Here is a 21442-nt window from a genome sequence, read left to right on the forward strand (position 1 = left end):
TGTTCTATCAATGTAGAAGGCCAGTGCCCGTCTGACGTCCAGGGTATGCAGCCTTCGCTCGTCATCCATCACATGAGGCTTTGGACAAAGGACTGGTAAATAAATGTCTTGACCAGTATGGAATTGGGAGGCAGCCTTGGGCAGAAAGGCCGGGTGCGGACACAGCTGGCCTTTGTCCTTATAGAAGACCGTATACAGCAGCTCTGACGTGAGCGCCCTGAACTTGTACACTCTATGGGCTGAAGTTATAGAGACAAAGAAGACCTTCCAGGAGAGAAGGAGAAGACAGCAGGAAGCCAGAAGTTCGAGGGGGTGACCCATGAGCCTCGAAAGAACAAGATTCAGGTCCCAAGGGGGGACCAGGTCATAGGTGCTGACTCCCTGGGTGCTCCAGGGCTGGAGCACCCACAGAAAAACAAATAGTGGGTGCTGAGCACCCACCGGCAGGCCCCTCCTCCCCCACCCCCAGCACCAGGCCCTGCTGATCAACTTCCCCCTGTCCCCCGCAGTGCCCCCCCCCCCGGCCACCATCAGCTGTTTGGCAGTGTGCTGGGGGAGGAACAGGGGGCGGGCCTGGGCGATGCATGGCCCAGATGCGGGGAATGGAAGGGGTAGGACCAGCCCCTTCCAGCCACTGAGATGCTGCTCTGCAGCCCTGTGCGGCAGTTGCCTGTGACAGCCTGACTGGGGAGGTGACTCCCACTGCCTGCCTGGGCTTGGGTCCCCTGAAGCTGAGCCAGGCGGGGAGCAGAAGCCACCTTCTCCCCAGCCAGACTCTCTCAGGCAGCTGCCGGGCAGGGCTGCTGAGCAGCAACCTGGAGGGGCTGGCGTTAAAAGCGGCTCCCTTCTGCTCCCCACCTGGGCTCCTGGGGAGCAGAGAGAGCAGCAGAGCGTGCTGGGAGGGCAAGTGCAGCAGGAGGAAAAAGTGCCCCCCCGCTGCAGATAACAAGGGGCTGGGAGAGTGCGGTGGCCCCAGGGCTAGGCGTGGGGGACACACACATGACCTGCCCTTTTACTCATGCCCCCCCCCACACTATGGGGAGGCATCAGTTGAATATGGGGCACTCTCAGGGGAAAGGGAGGGGGCGGAGCAGGGACGGGAAGAGGTGGGATGGGGGTTGGGCATTGGGGGAAGGGGCAGAGTGGGGGCAGGGCCTAGGATGGAGCAGGGGGTCGAGCACCCCCAGGAAATCTGGAAGTCTGTGCCTATGGACTGAGTCCCAGACATGCAGGTAAGGGCACTCCAGATTTTTCAGGAACCGCGCTGTCATGGGATGGGCGAAGACTGACTAGCCTTGAAACAGAGGAACGCCGAAACAGCTGCCAGGTGGATGGAAGATAGCGACAGGCCCTGGAGCTCAAGGTAAAGTAAATAGTCCAGGATGTCCTGCAGCGGGTACTGCAGCAGGAATATGTCAGTCAGAAGACCAACACGTGAACCACTTCCACTTTGCCACATAGGTAGCCCTGGTGCATGACTTCCTGCTGCCCAGCAGGACCTGTTGGACACTAACAGAGCACTCCTGCTTATCCATACTCAGCCAAGCAGCAGCCAAGCTGTAAAGGGCCGCGACAGCAGGTGTGCGTGTAGCAAGTTGCCGTTGTTCTGGGACAGCAGACCTGGCCGAAGAGGTACCTGCAACAGAGTGGCTGTCGAAAGACTCAGCAGCATGCCAAACCACTGTTGAGAAGGCCATGCTGGGGCTATGACGATAACAGATGACCTGTCTTGTTTCACCTTTAGCAGGATCTTGTGGATCAACGGTATCAGTGGGAAGGTGTACATCAGCGCTCCCAACCACGGGATCAGGAAGGCGTCTGACAGGGACACCTTGTCCTTGCCCTGCGGAGAACAGAATATGCGGCTTTTACTGTTCTGTCTGGACACAAACAGGTCCACCTGGGGAGTCCACCACCTGCGGAAGATTAGGCTGATCACCTCTGGATGGAGCAACCATTTGTGGCAAGACAAGGTCCTGCTGAAGCAATCCGCCAAGACGTTCTTCGGTCTGAGCAGGCTGGTGGCCACCAAATGAATGTCGCGCCGCACACAGAAGTCCCAAAGGCTGAATACCTCCTGACAAAGCACTGAAGACCTGGCATCCCCTGCCTACTGATGTAATACATCGCGGCTGTATTGTCCATCAGGACCTGCACCACCCTCCCCTTCAGGATGGGGTAAGAACACCTGACAGGCCAGGAGAACACCTCTGAGCTCTCTGATGTTGATATGAAGAGCTAGATAGTTTTGTAGCCAGAAGCTCTGGGTGTTGCGCTCACACAGGTGGGCTCCCCAGCCCAGATCTGATGCGTCCAAGACAAGGTGAGCGATGGAGACAGGGTCATGAAGGGAACCTCCTGCAGCACCAACTTGAGATTCAGCCACCAATTCAGGGACGAGAGGACATGACTCAGCACTGTGACCACTCGGTCCAGGGCATGTCAGCTGGGGATGTAAACCGAGGCCACCTACTTTTGCAGAGGCTGCAGATGAAGTCGAGCATGGCTGACCATGTATGTGCATGCAGCCATATGTCCTATCAGTCGCAGGCACGTGAAGGCCGTGGTAAGCAGATGGCTCTTTATGTGGGATATCAAGTCCAACATGGCCTGAAAACCACTCCGATAAGCTCTGTGGGTTGAACCAGCATTAACATGGACTTCACTGTGTTTATTAACAGGCCCAGATTGTTGCAGATGGATCGCACCAGATTGAGGCTGTTGCATCCGTTCTGGAGACCTGCCTGTGATGAGCCAGTCATTGAGATATATGAAGATCAAGACCCTTTAATGTCTCAGGTAAGCCACTGCCATGCATTTCGTGAACACCCTGGGGGCCGAGGACAGGACAAAGGGTAGCGCTGTGAACTGGAAGTGACGCCTGGCCACTATGAAACATAGGAAACGCCTGTGTCCCTGGAATATGGAGACATGAAAGTAAGCATCCTTTAAGTTAAAAGTGGCATACCAGTCCCCCGGATCCAGGGAAGAGATAATCGAGGCCAGGGACACTATGAAGAACTTCAACTTCTTGAGAGACTTGTTGAGGCCATGCAGATCCAGGATAGGTCTGAGGCCCCCTTTGGCCTTCGGAATTAGGAAATAATGGGAATAGAATCTTCTTCCTTCCATGTCCCGAAGAACCTCCTCTACAGTCCCCAAGCCCAGGAGCTTCTCGACCTCCTGAACAAGGAGTTGCTCGTGAGAAGGGTCCCTGAAAAGGGGTGGAAAAGTGGGGGGCGGGGAAGGAGGGGCAGCCAAGAACTGCAAGGTATAGCTGCAAGGCACTTTGTCCTGGACCCAGCAGTCTGACGTAACCTGCAACCAGACCGAGCAGTAGGGGAAAACGCGGTCATAGAATAATAAAATATCAGGGTTGGAAGGGACCTCAGGAGGTCATCTAATCCGAGCCCCTGCTCAAAGCAGGACCAATTCCCAACTAAATCATCCCAGCCAGGGCTTTGTCAAGCCTCACCTTAAAAACCTTTAAGGAAGGAGATTCCACCACCTCCCTAGGTAACCCATTTAAGTGCTTCACCACCTTCCTAGTGAAAAAGTTTTTCCTAATATCCAACCTAAACCTCCCCCACTGCAACTTGAGACCATTATTCCTTGTTCTGTCATCTGGTACCACTGAGAAAAGTCTAGATCCATCCTCTATGGAACCCCCTTTCAGGTAGTTGAAAGCAGCTATCAAATCCCCCCTCATTCTTCTCTTCTGCAGACTAAACAATCCCAGTTCCCTCAGCCTCTCCTCATAAGTCATGTGCTCCAGCACCCTAATCATTTTTGTTGCCCTTCGTTGGACTCTTTCCAATTTTTCCACATCCTTCTTGTAGTGTGGGGCCCAAAACTGGACACAGTACTCCAGATGAGGCCTCACCAATGTCGAATAGAGGGGAATGATCATGTCCCTCGATCTGCTGGCAATGCCCCTACGTATACAGCCCAAAATGCCGTTAGCCTTCTTGGCAACAAGGGCACACTGTTGACTCATATCCAGCTTCTGATCCACTGTAACCCCTAGGTCCTTTTCTGCAGAACTGCTGCCTAGCCATTTGGTCCCTAGTCTGTAGCAGTGCATGGGATTCTTCTGTCCTAAATGCAGGTCGAGGAAAGGCATGTAGGATCCGGTTGGCTGACTGGGGTATCACTCTCGGATGCACCCTCAAAATGATTGCTTCTGGCCCCATGGGTGTTTGGCAGCCCAGGCTGGTCTAGTGAATGGGAGGAAGAAAGGTGACAATGACTAAAACCAGTGTCCCTTCTCCTCATAGGTCCCTGACAAGGTTGCCTGGTGGCAGCGATGGCCAAAAGGGCTTCCTGGCTGACTGAGGCATGTGCATGCTCAACAAGCGAAGGGTAGCCTGGTATCGTCCATGCAGCCTGGCGTCCATTTGATCTGAGAACAGACCACCTCAGTCAAAAGGGAGATCCTGGATCGAGGCATGCATCTCCTGGGAGAGGCCTGCAGTCTGGAGCCAGGAACTACATCACATGACCACTGCCGATGTGACCACCCTTGCCATGAATCCACTGCATCCCATGCCTTCTGCAGGGAACATCTGTCCACCACCGTGCCCTCCTCCACCAACATGCTCAACGCCTCAGCCAGACCCTGAGGGAGGGACTCCTGGAACTTCTTCAGACTATCCTAGAGATTAAAATTGTACCAGCCCAGCAGGACCTGATGGTTTACCACCCGGAATTGCAGGCTGGAGGCTGAATAAATTTTTCTCCCCCCAAAAATCGAGATTTTTGGCCTCTTTGTTTTTGGCGTCGAGAAGGTGGGGACCTGTCTGTCCTTCTCATTGGCCACAGACACAACTAGCAAGCCGGGGTGGGTGGGTATAAAGGTATTTGAACCGTTTGGCCAGCACAAAGTACTATTTCTCTGCCCATTTCAAGGTGGCAGGGATGGAGGAGGGGGTGTGCCACAGGACCTTGGCAATCTTGAGGACCCTGTCATGTAAGGGCAGGGCGACGTGGGTGAGCGCAGAGGCCAAGAGGACATTGAAGAGGGTGTCCCCTCCTATTCCGCCCTCTCCTGCACCCCAAGCCTCAAGTTCTTGGCCACACGCCAGAGTAGGGCTTGACGCTCCCTGAAGTCATCTGATGGGCTAGCTCTGGAAGGTCCCACAACCCCCTCATCCAGGGATAAGGAGGGAGACTGGACCACTGATGGAGGTTCTGGGGTCTTGACTACAGTTGGAGAAGGAGGCTTAGGGGTGGGCACAGGTTCCTCCATCCCAACCTCAGAATGGGCTTCCAGTACCAGGCGTGGTGCTGGTGGGGCTGCCGACCGATGCTCCGACATGGCCACCAAGGAGTGCCGCAAAGGGGGCATCGTCACAACTGGTATGCCCCACACGCTCCAATACAGCCATTACGTTGGCCACTGGCCATGCTGCCACTGTGGTGCCGCAGACAAGGGAGCGAGTTCCAGTGCTCAATCATGCCAGTGGGACCTGGGTGATGGGCTGAACTGGCCTTCTGTCAGGGAGGAGCCATTAATGCCTGCATTTGTTTACTGGTTGTGACTACTGGTGACCATTGACCTGGTGTAACTGACCAGTGACTGTACTGGGGAGAGCGGTACTGGTGCCAGGAGACCAATGCCAAGACGGGGAATGTTCCCGCCGCGATGGCGATCAGAACCAATGCCTGAAGGATGACCAGCGAGAGAGTGAGAGGGGCCAGGAAAAGTAGGGGGAGTGTCGACCCCATGCCAGTGAGTAGCACTGAGGGGATCTGGATGCCAGCCTGGGTGGCCGACAGTGTGACTGGGACCTGCCCCTGGATTCTCGACATGGCGGAGAAGATCAACGTCTTCTGTCTGGCAACTGGTGGTGTTTCCTTGTCCCCTGAGGGGTCTTAATGGTGAGCTTGCCCTCTTGGGGAGCCTTAGCTGGGTCTTGCAGCACCAGGGTCATCATCATAGCAGGTGGAGATCTGTGCTCTTTCTGCGCCTGGGATGACGACGGTGCAGGCAGGGGTATGGGTCCCAGGATTCGGTGGCAGACCTTTAAGGGGGCTGGGAGCCACAACCGGGGAGGCACGATTGTATGGCTGCAGAGTAGCCTGGCAGACAAGCCTGGATCCTTTGGTAGGTGACCCTTGGGCCTTCTTGCTTGGTGCCAGGGAGCGCTTTTTAGCCTTCTTCTTCAGCACTGGTGATGGCGAACAGTGCTGGGAGGAGCGGGTGTTGGTGGTGTGCTCTGCACGGAGGCTGAGGCGCTCTGTGCGACCTGCCTGGACAGCCCAGAAGCCAGGTGGAGGGTAGACTTCTTTTGGAGAGTCCTGAGGCGGATATCCCGCTGTTTCTGGGTGCGAGGCAGAAAGCTTTTGCAGATCCAGCACCACTTCTTAACATGTGACTCCCCCAAGCACTTAAGGCAGCTGCTATGGGGGTCATTCACAGACACAGACCTACTGCAGTCCAAGCAGGGCTTAAACCTAGGAGACCAGGGCATGCCCCACCTGGCGCAAAGTCCCCACTGGGATCCTAACTACTAACTAACACTTAATAATTACTTAACATTACTATATGCAAACTATGTACACAGGCACTAAGGCCCAAAGTTCAAAAGGAGAAACCACTAGCTCTTGCTAAGCAAAAAAGGCACTCGACTGACCACCATGGGAGGTAAAAAGGAACGGAGAAGGCGTAAGGTTGGTGGTGCCTGATATACTGCAGCATGAGCATGGCACTCAAGGGGGTGACACAGCTGGCCCTACGGGTTCCGCTAAGGCAAAATCTCCAACGACCGCGCATGTGGGAGCACACACCTAGAATGGAATCGACATGAGCTAGCACTTGAAGAACTTCCTTTGGGTGAACCTAGCATCATGGTGAGGCAGGTCCTGGGTCTCTCCAGCTGGGCTCCTCAGAATGAAAGGACTCAGAATCAGTAACAAATGGGGGCTTTGCCTTGCCTTGCCTTGCCTTGCTCAGGTTACCGGCAGGATCAGGACTGCACATGGCTCCCAGCCCCTGGATCTATGCACTGGGTCATGCTGTGCCATGCTGCTAGTCAATGTACCTGTTAGGGGTCAGCAGGTGCCTGGAGGGAGGTCTCTGTACCCTGCCTGGACACTGAGTTCGTGGCCGCTGGCATTCCCGCTGCCCTGGAGGCCAGCAAGGAGCTGATAAAGTACTGAGCCTTGCAGCTGGTAGAGGACTGATCCTCCCAGCACAGCCTGCCGCAGAAGAGGGCCAGCCATGGAATGCGAAATGGATCGGCAAGGCCAATGACCTTGCAGAGGCCTTGGGTCTGGCTGACCCCCAACACTGCAGTCCCTTCGTGTCTTGCCCAGGCTCCTTACCTTTCTCTGCCTGCTCAATGATCTGCCGCAGGGCCTTCTTGAGGCTGTTGGCTCTCAGCATTAGCTGCTCCTTGGATTTGAAGATCCTAGGCACAGGGTTTGGGTTGAAGCTGCCCCTCCTACTGCTCTCCTTGGCCTCAGAGCCAGGTGGGGGAGTCTGTGCGCTCCCCTCGGGGACAACAATCGCCTGTGATTCATCGTTCAGCTCCCGCACCAGGGAGTCCAGCTTCTCATTCAGCATTGCACACTGCAAGAGAGAAGCTAGTCATACTGGGGGCATGAACCACGGTGAGGCTGGGGTGTTCGCTGGCATGCAGCCTTGGGTTGGTCCCAGGGGAGGTTGTTAGGGGGTCACAGGCTGCATGGCACAGCACATGGCTGCTGCTCCATGGTATGGCTGATGGGAACATCCTCTCTGTGGTAGTGCATTCTGAGGTGGTCCCAGGCAATGGGTTAATCCATGAGGCGAACCTTATGGAGAATCCAAAGGCTTAAACCCAGCAATTGCCAAGACTGCAGCTGCCTCCAAAACTGAATGTCTACCACAGGGGGGCGCTAGTGGCACAATAAGCATTTCCACCAGGCAGTGCCCTGCCAGGACTTACCTTCCTAGCCATGGTGTCAGCCTCCTGCTTGTTCTCGATGGCCCTCTCATAGGCCTTGCCAACCTCGGCCACAAAGCTGTTCACCGTTCCGCATAGGAACCTGTCAGAGAGAGCAGCATCCGGGGGCAGAGCCCGGATGAGAGAGGGGCTTCTTCCCGCATCCCTCCTTACAGAGCCGGGCACAATGCCCCTGGAATGCTGCTCCCCCATTAGCCAGAAAAGGGTGCTCTCCAGTTCCATGAGGGAGGCCCCCACCTCCAGGCCAAGCTGTACCACCTGCAGCGAGCACAGCAGCATTTGGTGCTGGTGAGAGCCCAGCGCCCTGACATCACCCTCGGCCAGGCAGCCGATGGCACTCTGGCAGGGCCCCCGGGACGTGCCTCTTGCTGATGCAAACTGCTGCTGTCTGGCATTACATGGCTCGGAGGGATGGGCTGTGATGCCCTTCACCATTTGGGCCCAGCACGGAGCCAAAGGCACTAGCGGCTGAAGCCTACTTGGAGCCCTGCGTGCAGTGATCTGGGGGCCTCAATCCAAGCTCCCTGGCCCAGATCCTCAGAGGTACTCAGCACCTCACTCACACTGATTTCAAGACCTATGAAGATCTGGGCCCCACCAACCACGTCACAGAACCACCCCCTCATTGGCACGGTTCTGCCCCGTTGGCACTGCCAGCAGAGGCCAAGGACAGGATGGGCCAGAGACCCCCAGCTCCCTCGTAACCCTCGGAGGAAGCCCACCAGACTGAGCTCCGGCAGGTCAGCAGGGTGGGGGAAGCTTGGCCTGCTGCTGTCTGTGCCCCCTTACTTTGCAGAAGAAATCACAACCGAGTGCTTGTCAGATTCCAGGATCTTGGCCAGGTGGAAGGCCACAGAGTCGGCGTAGTGAGAGATCTGGGCCTGCGGGACATGGAAGGAATACGGGCACTTCCTGACCAACACCAGCAGTACTCCCGGTGCCCTCTCTGGATCCTCCTGGGCCAGTCACGCTAGAAGACTGCAGGGCTGAGCAAGCCCCTGCAGCAGTGCTCAGTGCCTAAAGCCCCAGACTGGAGTCAGGCTGTACTCCTGGCTCACTGTGTGACCCTGAGTAAGTCATGGCCCCACCCTGTGCCTCAGTTTCCCTATCCTGCTCCACTCTGATTCTCTGTATGCCTGGGACACCTGGAACCTGCCGATCCATCATTTCCTCTTGTGTTGTTCTGTTCAGAACTGCACCAAAGTCCAGCTCCCCTGCAACGGGGCTAAGTGGGGTATGGATAGCCTGGATTTCCGATGACTCCTTTTGGGGGTGCACCTGCATGCATGGTGGGATCGTGAAGCTTCATTGCTTTGAAGATTGTGAAATGCTTAGAACTCCTCAGGTGGGGCAGGTAGAGGATCAGGGTGCATGTTGTTACATGGCAGCCAGGTGCATGCTCTAGTATGCGATTACAAACCCTGAGTTTGTTCCCACACACACCCTTGGGGCAGTGGCAGCACTGAATGCCCATAGCCTGCTGCAAACAAACGGCAAGGAAGTGCTTGGAAATCAGACCCTGTGCTCATGCTACATGCATGGTGGTGCACAGATTCCAGCACCAGACTGTCTGAAGAACTGACAGGCTACAGAGACCAGATGGAGGGAAGGGAAATCAAGGCGCAGAGAAGGGAAGGTCACCCAGAGACAGGAACTGAACTCAGGTCTGCTGACTCCCAGTGCAGTGCTCTATCCACTAGGACACATTGTCTCTCTTGCCACCCCCGCCCCCTGCATGGACTGTGCCACAGAGGCAGCCTGGCCACTCAGCAGCAGTAGCAGGCCTCTGTAAGCCCCACCAGGCCCTTTTAGCTTCCATCCTGGGCAGACAATCCCCATGCAACCGGAGCTTACACCCTGCCCAGCAACTTTTTCCTGGTTTGTTTCAGTTGATTGTTTCCCCTTCACCAAGGGCAGGCTGCACGCTGGGCTGAGCAGGAAAACATTGACACTGTGGCTTCAGGCTGAGAACTGCTAAACTCATTTCACCGAGGTCAGAAATCCTGGTTTCCCTGAAGCGTTCAGTGCTGAAGCCTCTCCCCTCCAGTTACCTGAGGCCCTAGGTGCTGACCAGGTGCAAGCAGTTTTCCCCCTCCATTCCCATGCTCAGGTAGCAGATATGCAAAGGTAGGGGTCTGAACTCAGGAGCAGATGTCCCATGCCCCCAGCCCACCTGGGCCATGCTGCCACTCCAGGCCCCACCCGCCACGCTGGATAGGCAACAGAGAAGCTGTACCTGGATGCAGGACTCCCCATTCTCCTCCTCTTTGATGGCAGGGGGCGACTGCTTGGGCGCCTCGTAGGTCAGGACGCTCCACCTCGGGGGAAGGCAAAGACAAGATGCTTGTTGCCAGGGCCCAGCCTTTGCCAAGCTATGGCCTAGCAGCCAGCCCTGACCGGAAACCCAGGGCGGCCCCTTTGAGGCCATAGTGGGGCAGGGACCTGCAGGGAGATGGGCCCTCCCTATAGGACACAGAGAAGGGCTTGAGAGAGCCAGGACAACAGGATATGGCAACAGCAAGTCAGGGGCAGAGGAGGTGGCTCTCGTCTCAGTCCTGGTCAGGCCCTGGTGTCCGGAAGGAATGGGGAAGGGACTGTTAGCCCAGACAGACCAGTCTCCGAGACCGGCCAGACACAGAGGAAGACACCCTGCAGTAGGTGGCTATGGGACAACCTGCTGCCTGAGAGATGTGGCTGAAAATGCAGGTGCATGATGGCAGACTCAGGCTGATGCCCAGCCTCAGAGTCCTTCCCAGGGAGCATCCTTCCGGACTGAGCTGGTTCTCTTCCCCATTCGGGATCCCGAGGGGGAAGCCCCCTTCCTGGCCCAGGAGAGGAGTGAGGTCTGCTCAGCCCACAGCCATGTCCCTGCTCACCTGTCCAGCATCTTGGTGCTGGCCCGCTCCAGCTTCTCCAGGACCTGCAGCAGCTGGGTATTGTCATCACAAAGACTGCCCCAGCCCAGCACCCGCGCCAGGTCATTGCCTGTCCCCAGCGGCAGGACTCCAAGCTGGCACTGACACAGTAAGGAAAGAATTGTGAGCAAGGGGCAGCCCTCAATCTGAGAGCCCAGCCAAAACCAATAGGCATGGGGCGCTGTGTCCAGTGGACCCATCCTTTGGTACATGCAGGATCCCCTCCACACCCTGGGGATCTCTCTGATGGGTGTGGGCAGGATCTCAGGTTATACTCTGATTAGTATCAGTGACGCTCAGAAGGGGAGGTCACTGGGAGTGTCCTAGCAATGGGCACAGCTGGCACTTCGGGACGTTGCTGGCATGCATGCAGGCTCCTATCCAAACAAGCCAAGAGCACACCCAGCACCTGCACATGTCTGGCCCTGGTGACACACATCTAGCCCATGCCAGACCCACCAGTGCTGCCATTGTGTGATGGTTCTGGAAATGTGGCTCCTGGCTGTCAAGGCTTAGCAAACGCCCCTGAGCCAGCTTTTCACTACTGCCAAGGCCCAAGGGGCAGTGGGGGCGGGGGCATCCCTCAAAGACACGAAGACGGGGGAGGCAGCAGACAGACAGACTCCTCCTCACTTGCTTGTGCAATCCTAGCGCATCGATTTCGGAGAGGACCCAGCCCACGCTGCCATCTCCCCCGCAGACCAGGATCCGGAAGGTGGAGAACTTCTGGAAGAGCCGCAGGCTGGCAAGAGACACATAGAGAGGAGAGGAGTCAGGGCTAAAAGGGGTCCCAGACACTGCCTTAGCTCAGCTCCCTCCAAAGAAGGCCCTGGCCTTTTCCCTCCCCCGGAGGGACAGCAGAGCTCACTCAAGCAGGAGTAACAGTCAGTGGTACGTCTAGACCCATGGCTGGCCCAGGTCAGCTGACTCAGGCTTGCAGAGTGTGACAAAGTGGGAATGTCCTTAATGTTTTCTCTGAATATTGTGTGAGTGCCTCAGTTTCCCCTATGCATTTCTTAAGTATCTAGGTGGCGGGATAAGGGTGTGTGCTTGTTGCAGAGCCCTCGAGGGCCAGTGTGATGCTGTCTGCACAGAGAATGGCCGACACCCTGTCTCCTGGCAACTGATGGCCTGGGCCCCTCCCCTCAAGGTGCCAACTGAAGGTGTTGGAGAACAAGGAAATCAGGTGGCCTTCTTGCCCGAGAAAGAGACAAAGGTTAGAGGAGGGGCTGCAGGGGGTTTCAGTTTGGAGCTGGCTGGGGAAAAGGAGGGAGGCCCAGCACCGGGGTCTGGGCTCCCTGCACCCCAAGATGGACCTGACTGAGGGGGGGGTCCCGTTGTCTGTACCTACAAGCTCTGTTTTGGACTGTGTTCCTGCCGTCTAATAAACCTTCTGTTTTACTGACTGGCTGAGAGTCACAGTGAATCGCAGGAAGTGGGGGGGGGTACAGGGCCCTGGCTCCCCCACACTCTGTGACACAGGGCTAGGCGTGAGGGGATATAAAATTGCAGGATAGGTGCTTGGGCTCAGGCTGGAGCTGGGCTGAGAGCAACATACTATACCCAATCCAAACAGACCAGCCTCATCTAGTTCAGAGCATTAAGGGCTGGAGTCCCAGTTCAGCCCCTTACAGAGTTGGTGGGAACTGCTAAGGTTTCTGTTTGGCCCATCTTTATGAGGCTCTCCCAGCTATGGGGACATATGGGGTGTGCCCGGCTGGGTGGATGGAATCACGTGTCTCTAGAATCTGAGCAGCTTCCTTGTTTTCCCTGGCCCCCAGATAGCTCAAAAAAGAAAGGGAGGGAAGGGATGCACTGTCTCATGGGGTGTGAGGCCTGGCACTGCAGGTGTGAGCGCGTGGAGGGGGCCGGGCTGCAGGAGACACTGCAGGCGCACGCATAGGGAGGGGGCTGGACTTCAGGGTGCCGTGTGGGCATGAATGCAGGGAGCGGTCTGGGCTGCAGGGGGTGCTGTGGGCGTGAGCACTCAGAGGAGGTTAGGCTACAGGGGGCACAGTGGGTGCAAGTGTATGGAGGGGACCAGGCTCCAGGGGGCTGCGGCGATGCATGCGTACAGAGGGGACCGGGCTGCAGGGGGTGCTGTGGCATGAGCAAACAGAAGGGGCCGAGCTGCAGGGGACCCTGTGGGTATGAGCGCAGGGAGGGGGTCAGGCGGCCAGGGACGCCCTGGGCATGAGCGCAGGGAGGGGGTCGGGAGGTGGGGGAGCTGTGGGCGTGAGCGCAGGAAATTGGCTGGGTGGCAGGGGACATCGACGGGAAGCAGAGGGCGGGTGGAGTGGGCCGGGCGGCAGCGGGCACTGTGGGCACGAGCGCAGGGAGTGGGCTGGGCGGCAGGGGGTGCCGTGGGCACAAGTGCAGGGAGGGGTCCGGGTGGCAGGGGGCACCGTGGGCGCGAGTGCAGGGAGTGGGCCGGGCGGCAGAGGGCGCCATGGGCACAAGCACAAGGAGGGTGTTGTATGGCAGCAGGTGGCAGGGGGCGCCATGGGCATGAGTGCAGGCAGGGGGCCGGGCAACAGACAGCGCTGTCGCTTACCCTAGGTGAGGGCCCCCGTTCATCAGGTCGAAGACTTGCGCCGGGTTGAGGAACTGCTTGAACTTGCGCAGGAACTTCACACCCTGGTTGTCACCACTCTTGGAGTTGACGAAGGCCAGCAGAGGGCTGGAGCAGGACGAGGGGCAGGTGGCCTTCCAGAAGCCTGGGGAAAAGCCGAGTGCCCCAGTGAGCAGTGCAATAGCCTGGGGCTTGGGTCCAAATCCCAGCTCTGCTACCGACTACCTATGTAACCCTGGGTAGGTCCCTCAGTCCCACCTGTGCAATGGGAACAACAGCACTACCCTGCCCCAGAGGGTGTGAGGATAGAGGCTGTGAGGGGCTCAGAGCCTGGCAATGGGGGCCAGGGAAGTACTACAGAGAGCTGCTTTGCAATAGGCCGAGAGGAAGGGAGTGTAGAGCAGTGCCTTCACTTGGCCTGTCAGGCCAACAGCTCGGGGAGATTTTGGCTGAAGTACCTGGCAGATTCCCAGCCTCAGCCCCACATGACATGCAGGAATGTACACAATGAATGCTACTAATAACCCCACAACGAATGCTACTAATAATGGGCTCGAGGAGAGTCACAACCAAAGTCTCCAGCCCCAGACTCAATACAGAAAAGCAGCTCCCATGTGCAGCATGACCCCACCCACTCTTTACAGCTGTGCAGGGTCCGCGTGTGTGCAGTGCCCAACACAACAGAGCTCGGATTTCATTTGGAGACGTGCCACTGGCTGCTGCTCCAGTGTACTAACAACGATGGACGGGAAGGGAGATTGACGCCATAGCAGCAGTGCCCGGGACGGAGCTGGAGATGAACCATACGGGGAAACCTATGTTAACCCCTCGACATATGTGACATCTGGATACTATGGGAAGAAGTGCCATAGAAATGGAGACACACAGATCACTGCTGTTAAATTCTCTACTAATGCATTCTGGGGCTGATCTTGTTGCCACTGACTCTAATGGAAGTAGGATCAGCACCCCTTCTGAACGGACGCTTATTCCACACTTCGGTGTACTCCATGTTCTTCCTCAGACACACTGCCACGTTATTAAGGTCTGGCCCTGGCAATACATGCATGCTTGGCCCTTAGGTCTGATTCAGGAAGTATCTCTATTCAGGAAGGGCATTGTGATAAACGAAGTGGGAGTAGTTCCCTTTTACGGACACCCAGACAGCCAGTTAGCTATAAAATTCCTCTTAGTAGCTATTCTCTACTTGCTTTACCTGTAAAGGATTAAGAAGCCCACAGGTAAAAGAAATGGAGTGGGCACCTGACCGGAAGAACCGTATAGTGACTTGCCTGCCTGGTGTGAAGGTTGCGGATCTCTCGAGGACTTGCAGCCAGAGAGAATAGGAGATAGACTGGAGAATCACACTGTCACCAGGAAAAGGCAGGTCTACATTATTGGGGACTCCTTACTGAGAAGAATAGACAGACCTATAACTAGGGCTGATCCAGAGAACAGAAGGGTGTGCTGTCTGCCAGGTGCTAAGATACGAGATGTGGACCTGAGGCTGAAGAGGATCCTAATGGGAGTGGGAAAGAATTCGCTGATTATCCTTCATGTGGGAACAAATGATACAGCTAGATTCTCGCTATAATGTATCAAGGGAGACTATGCCAGACTGAGAAAGACACTTAAGGAAATCGAGGCTCAGGTGATCTTCAGTGGGATTCTGCCTGTGCCTAGAGAAGGGCAACAAAGGTGTGACAAGATTATGGCGATCATCAGATGGCTCAGACAGTGGTGCTATAAGGAGGGCTTTGGGATGTACGGCCACTGGGAAGCATTCATGGAAAAAAGGACTGTTCTTTCGCGATGGACTTCACCTGAGTAAGGAGGGAAACAGACATCTAGGATGGAGGCTGGCACAACTGATTAAGAGAGCTTTAAACTAGGAATTTGGGGGAGATGGTTGGGAGATGTCCAGGTAATCTCCACGCCGGATTTAACATTGAGAGGGAAGAAGAAAAAAAGTAAGAGAGGATACAGCTGTGGGCAGAAGAATGGACATAAGGAGGAATGGTAGTGTAGATACCAGTCTAATAGGTGATGCTGATGGTAGAATGTCTGTGCCTAACCGGGTAAAGAATGTCAGTGAAGCCTAATGGCAAAAATTAAGATGTTTGTACACTAATGCGAGGAGCCTAGGTAAAAGGCCTTAAGCCACAAAAAAAAATGGGAAGGAAAAATGCCTATTGGTTGGGCAAAAGGAAAAGGGTTTTGGGAAAAAACCCCAGAAAAATATTAGGGATAACCAGAAACATGGTTGGAAATAAAATATTTCCATGAACTTGGGGAAATTACAAAGGGGTAAAATTAAAAAGGGGGCCTATGTGCCTGGTTTGGAAAAAGAACAGAAAATAAGGCCCCAAAGGTGGTTGGGCAGTAGCAAAAATGGTTAATAAGTTCAAATGATTGAGGTTTTAAACCTTTTGTTTTAAAAAAAAATAAGAAGTTGGGAATGGAACAATGGATTTAAGAAAAAACAGAAGGGGGGTTCCTTCCCCCCCTGGGGGCAAAAAACAAAATTTGGAAAAAAAAAAAGCCTACCTCAAAACTCCCCCTGAAAGCAACCCAGTGGCCTTTGGGGTGGCCGTGGCCCCTTACAGACAAGCTGGGAACCTGAATTTTTTGGGGATTGATATGGAAATTAAGAAACCCTCTTTTTTTTTAAAATTGTTGTTTTTTTAATGAAGGTTTAAAAAACCACTAATTGCGAAATTGGTTGGTAATCAACAATGGAAAAAGACTGTAACTTCCCCATTATAGAAAAAAAACTGGGAAAAAAAGGAAAACAAGTTTTCCCCTTAGAGTTAACGAATAAACGGGGCCCCCCCCCTTATCCATTTTTTCCCGGAAAATGGGAATTAGCCGAAAAAAAATTGGGGAAATTTCTTCCAAAAACCAAGTTTTTTATCAAGAACCCAAAAAAAAGGGGATGCCCCCCCCATTTTTTTTTAAATATTTTGGTTTTTTTGGTTGGATTAGGGGGGAAGAAAAACTTCAAAAATAGAAAGAATTGGGGGGTTTGGTAGGGGGGAAAACCCAAACCCTTTTGGGTTTCTCCGATTGATCCATGAAAACTAATCCCCGTTTTCAAAACTAGATGAAAAAGGAAATAAACAAAAAGTTAAGAATTCCGGACAGGGTGTGTTTGAAATTCAAAAAGGGAATAACTTAAAGAAAATTTAAAGAAAATAGTAGGAAAGTTGGGAAAAAATAAATTTGACCCCTGGGAATAGAAACTCTGTGTTTTTTGGGAAACTTTTAAAAAAAAGGCGGGGGAAAAAAAGGCCCTGGGAAACAATTTAACTCAAGTCAAAGGTGCCCAAAAAACTCAAAGCCTGCATCCCCCAAAGACAGGGGGGAAAAAAAAAAAAACCAATAGGCCCAAGGAGTTTGCCAAAGAAAACCCAACCCCCCCCTTGTGGGATGAAAGCACCAAAAATCTCCAAAGAAAAAAGAGGTTTTAATTTAAAGAAAAGCCAAGAAAGCCTAAACAAGAAGTTGGGAAATGGAAAGGGATTTTTAGCAAAAGGGGGAAAAGCTACCCTTATGGAGGGGGGTCAAAACGTTAAAAAGGGATAAAATTTTTGGAGAAAAAAAAGGGCCCCCCCCCAAAAAGCCCCCCAATGGTTCTTATTTTTGGGAACCTCAAAGGGAAATTAAAAAACCAATAAAAGTAAAAAAGGTTTTTCATTACCCATAATAAAAAAATTAGAAAGAAAAAACAAAAAAAAAAAGAAGTGGGGGAACCGCAAAAACAACTTGGAAAGGAACAGGAAGAGGAAAATTTAAAGAAAAATAATCTAGGCCTTAAGCCCCCAATAGCCTTAAAAACAAATGCCTTTTTGCCCCGCCCCTCAGGTTCCCTAATGAGGGGCCTATATGGAAGGGAAAGGCCCCTTTTTAGGAAAAAAAAATTTGGGGGAAAGAGGGGAAAAAAAAGAAAATTGGAAATGAAAGGAAAATAAAAATTGGAAACGTAAGAAATTTAAAACCATCCGAGGGTAAGACCCCCAACCCTCCCGAAAGCCTTAAAATGGGACACAATTCAGGTGGCCCCCAGAAAAGTTTAACTGCTTCCCACCGGAAATAATTTTTAAAATTACCCGGCCCAACATGAAAAAAATGTGGGCCCCAAAGCCCAGTAAGCAAGAAAAAAATTTTTATGACACATTCAAGTTTTTTAAAAAAACTTCAGGTGTTAACCGTTACGGAACTTGGGAGAATTGCTTATAACAATAGTTTTCCCCCTATTTTTTAAGAAAAAGGGAAATGTGATCTGAGTAACAAAAACAGGCCCCTGGGGTTTTTTTAGTTTTTTTGGGGGGACCATCTGAAGTAATGTTAACGGTCCCCCCTTTGGAAAAAAAAAAAATTTGAAGCGAAAAGAAAAAATTAAGTTTTTTAAGGGACCTTGAAAGGGCTTTTTTTTCCCCAAATGGTTTAAATTTGGGAAACAAAAAATTTACAACATGGTTTTTTAAAAAACAAAAGGTAGATCGTTTTGCCCCAACACCACCCTGAAAAACACAATTCCTTCTTTTCCTTTGCGAAAGAAGGTAACAGATTTTGTTGAATTAAAGGGAAAAAACACAAAAAGAAAAAAAGAAAAAAAATTTAAATTTACCTTTGAAATTTTTCAAGTTTTAAAGGCCATTTGATACGGTTAACCACCAGGGGGGATTTTAAAATTATTTTTTTTTTTAAATTGGAAAAAAAGTTGGGGATCATTAGGACAAATTGAAAAAAGGTGGAAAAAAGGAAAAAAAAGAAAAACCCTGGGGGTTTTTAAAGGAATAAAAGAACCCCCCTTTTAAAACAACGGGGTTTTCTTAATTGAAAAAAAAAAAAAAAAAGTTTTGTGGAAACTGCTCAAGGGCCTTGGGAAAAGGAGGGTTTAACTTGTGGAGTTTCCCCTCCTGGGAAATCCGTGTTTTTTGTTAGGAACCAAAATTCCCCCTTTAAAAAACTGAACTTGGCCCAACAAACAAAAGTGGGGAAATGTTTCTAATAAAAGTTTGTTGTTTTGCGGGAAATTTTGGAACAAAAGCCGGGAGGGTTTATTGCCCTTTTAACAACAAGAAAGAAAGAACCCGGGGAAATAATCCCACCACAGGGAAAGAATCCTGGAATGAACCCTTGTAAACTGAAAAAAAAAGTAATAAAAATAAAAAAAAAATTAAGGAAAAAAAAAAAAAAATGGAAAAAGATTATAGTGAAAAGTGCAAAGGGGGTCATGCATTTAGGGAATTAATAACAAGATTTAGTTTTATAAAAAAATGGGGGGGAAAACACAAGTGTTGGAATAACAAAAAAAGGGAAAAAAGGAAGACCTCGGGAAGGTATTTTGGGTTTTTTATCACAAAAGGGATGCAACTTAACATGAGAAACGCCCCCCACAATTGGGAATTATGGGCCTTTGTTTTAAAAAGCTAAATCCCCAAGTTTTCCAGGACTCCCCCCCATCAAGGCGAAGGGTTTTAATTTTCCCAGTAAAGAGAAAAAGGGAGGTTTTTTGGAGTTTTTTTAGTACCGTTATAAAACAAAGGCATAACCTGGGTGGAAGACCCCCCTTCAACTGAAATAAACTGTGGGTGGAACAAGTGCTTGGGTCCCCCCATGGGTTTAAGAAAGGAGGGAAAATTTCCATACCTGCGGGAAAAAAACAAGGTAACAAGAAAAAGGAAGGGCTTTAACCGGGGAATGGAAAAAAAGATCCCCAGAAAATTTGGAAAAAAACCCTTTGGTCCCTTATAAAAGAGAAAACCTCAAAAAAGAAATAAGCCTTTTGGGGGGTCCTTTTGTTTTTGTTTTATATTGTCTCCAATAAACAAAAAAAAAAGGTTTGAGGGGAAAAAGAATTAATGAATTGCTCTTTAAATAAATGTTATGCAGAAGGGGGAAATAAAGAAATTAGAAAGAAGGTGGGGCGCAAGAAGGAAAAAAATTTAATTTAAGCCTTTAAGTAACATGTGGAACAACAGGACACAAATGGGGATAACAATGATATAAATACTGGACCCCCACTAGGAAATGTAGAAACCTTGAAAAAATTGAGGTTTAATGGTTTTCCCAAACATTTTTAAGAGGGAAAATGAAGTTTCTGGAACACCTTCCAGGGAGTTAGTTGGGGGCAAGAGAGCAATATCTGCTTCAAATAAGCCTTGGATCTTATGGAGGGGGAAAATGGTAATTGAAATGGGATAAGCCCTATATTTGGGAGTGAAGTTCTGGAACAGCCTTCCAAGGATAGTAGTGGGGGAAAAAGATATATCTGGCTTCAAGACTAAGCTTGATAAGTTTATGGAGGGGATGGTATGATGGGATAGCCTAATTTTGGCAATTAATTGATCTTTGATTATTAGCAGGTAAATATGCCCAATGGTCTGTGATGGGGTGGGATCTGAGTTACTACAGAGAATTATTTTCTGGGTGCTGACTGGTGAGTCTTGCGTACATGCTCAGGGTTTAACTGATCGCCATATTTGGGGCCGGGAAGGAATTTTCTTCCAGGGCAGATTGACAGTGGCCCTGGAGCTATTTCGCCTTCCTCTGTAGCATGGGGCACGGGTCACTCACTGGAGGATTCTCTGCAGCTTGAGGTCTTCAAACCACGATTTGAGGACTTCAATAACTCAGACATAGGTTAGGAGTTTGTTAAAGGAGTGGGTGGATGAGATTCTGTGGCCTGCATTGTGCAGGAGGTCAGACTAGATGATCATAATGGTCCCTTCTGACCTTAAAGTCTATGAGTCATCTGGACAGACTTATGCATAGTGCTGGGAAGGAGCCGGTGGTCGTGGTACATGTAGGTACCAATGACGTAGGGAAGGGTAGGAGAGATGTCCTGGAAGCCAAATTTAGGCTGCTAGGGAAGAGACTGAAATCCAGAACCTCTATTGTGGCATTCTTGGAAATGCTCACAGTTCCACCTGCAGGGCCAGGTAGGCAGGCAGAGCTTCAGAGTCTCAATGTGTGGATGAGACGATGGTGTAGACAGGAGGGGTTTACATTCATTAGGAAGTGGGGAAACTTTTGGGATAGGAGGAGCTTATACAGAGAGATGGGCTCCACCTAAACCAAAGTGGAACCAGACTGCTGGCACTTAACATTAAAAAGGGTGCAGAGCAGTTTTTAAACTAAGAGATGGGGAAAGCAGACTACTGCAGAGGAGCACATGGATCGGACAAAGATGTCTCTTAGAGGAGAGTCTACTGATAGAGATTCTCAAGGTTTTAGTCAGGAGGAGAGGAGGGAAGAGGATAATGTAAGGGCCGGATCAGATGATAAACAGTCACATAAAAAAGAATCTGGCACATCAGAAAAGGGCAGACAAATAAACAGTGCAATTTTTAAAGTGGTTGTATATAAATGTTAGAAGTCTAAATAATAAAATGGGTGAAATAGAGTGCCTTGTGATAAAGGAAGATATTGATATAATTATAGAATACCAGGATTGGAAAGGACCTCAGGAGGTCATCTAGCTCAACCCTCTGCTCAAAGCAGGACTTATCCCCAGACAGATTTGTGCCCCAGATCCCTAAGCGGCCGCCTCATGGATTGAACTCACAAACCCTGGGAGGCCTATGTTCAAGCCACTGAGCTATCCTTCCCCCCATCACAGAAACCTGGCGGACTGAGGACAATCAAAGGGGCACAGTCATTCCAGGATACAAAATATATCGGAAGGACAGAACAGGTTGTGCGGGGGGTGGGAGGGGGAGGAGTGGCACTTATGTGAAAGAAAATGTAGAAACAAATGAAGTAAAAATCGTAAGTGAAGCCACACATTCCATAAAATATCTGTGGATAGTAATTTCATGCTCTAATAAGAATATAACATTAGGGATCTATTATCAACCACCTGACCAGGACAGTGATAGTGAGGATGAAATGTTAAGGAAAATTAGAGAGGCTATCAAAATTAAGAACTCAGTAATAGTGGGGGATTTCAATTATCCCCATATTGACTGGGAACATGTCACCTCAGGATGAAATGCAGA

At 51.4% G+C, this 21442-nt stretch overlaps 1 protein-coding gene across 1 annotated transcript in view; it reads right to left on the reverse strand.

Moving 5' to 3' along the window:
• DGKK (diacylglycerol kinase kappa) overlaps positions 1-21442 on the reverse strand; it is a 212654-nt gene that overhangs the window by 32166 nt on the left and 159046 nt on the right. Inside the window, exons 10-16 of the mRNA XM_075068684.1 lie at positions 13419-13581; positions 11498-11606; positions 10826-10965; positions 10186-10267; positions 8739-8830; positions 7932-8031; positions 7327-7573 (exon numbers count right to left, since the gene is read on the reverse strand). Of these exons, the coding sequence (XP_074924785.1) occupies positions 7327-7573; positions 7932-8031; positions 8739-8830; positions 10186-10267; positions 10826-10965; positions 11498-11606; positions 13419-13581 (933 nt within the window). The remainder of the gene's footprint in view (positions 1-7326; positions 7574-7931; positions 8032-8738; positions 8831-10185; positions 10268-10825; positions 10966-11497; positions 11607-13418; positions 13582-21442) is intronic.

Source organism: Chelonoidis abingdonii, chromosome 8, assembly GCF_003597395.2.
Source record: "Chelonoidis abingdonii isolate Lonesome George chromosome 8, CheloAbing_2.0, whole genome shotgun sequence".
Lineage (NCBI taxonomy): Eukaryota > Metazoa > Chordata > Testudines > Testudinidae > Chelonoidis > Chelonoidis abingdonii.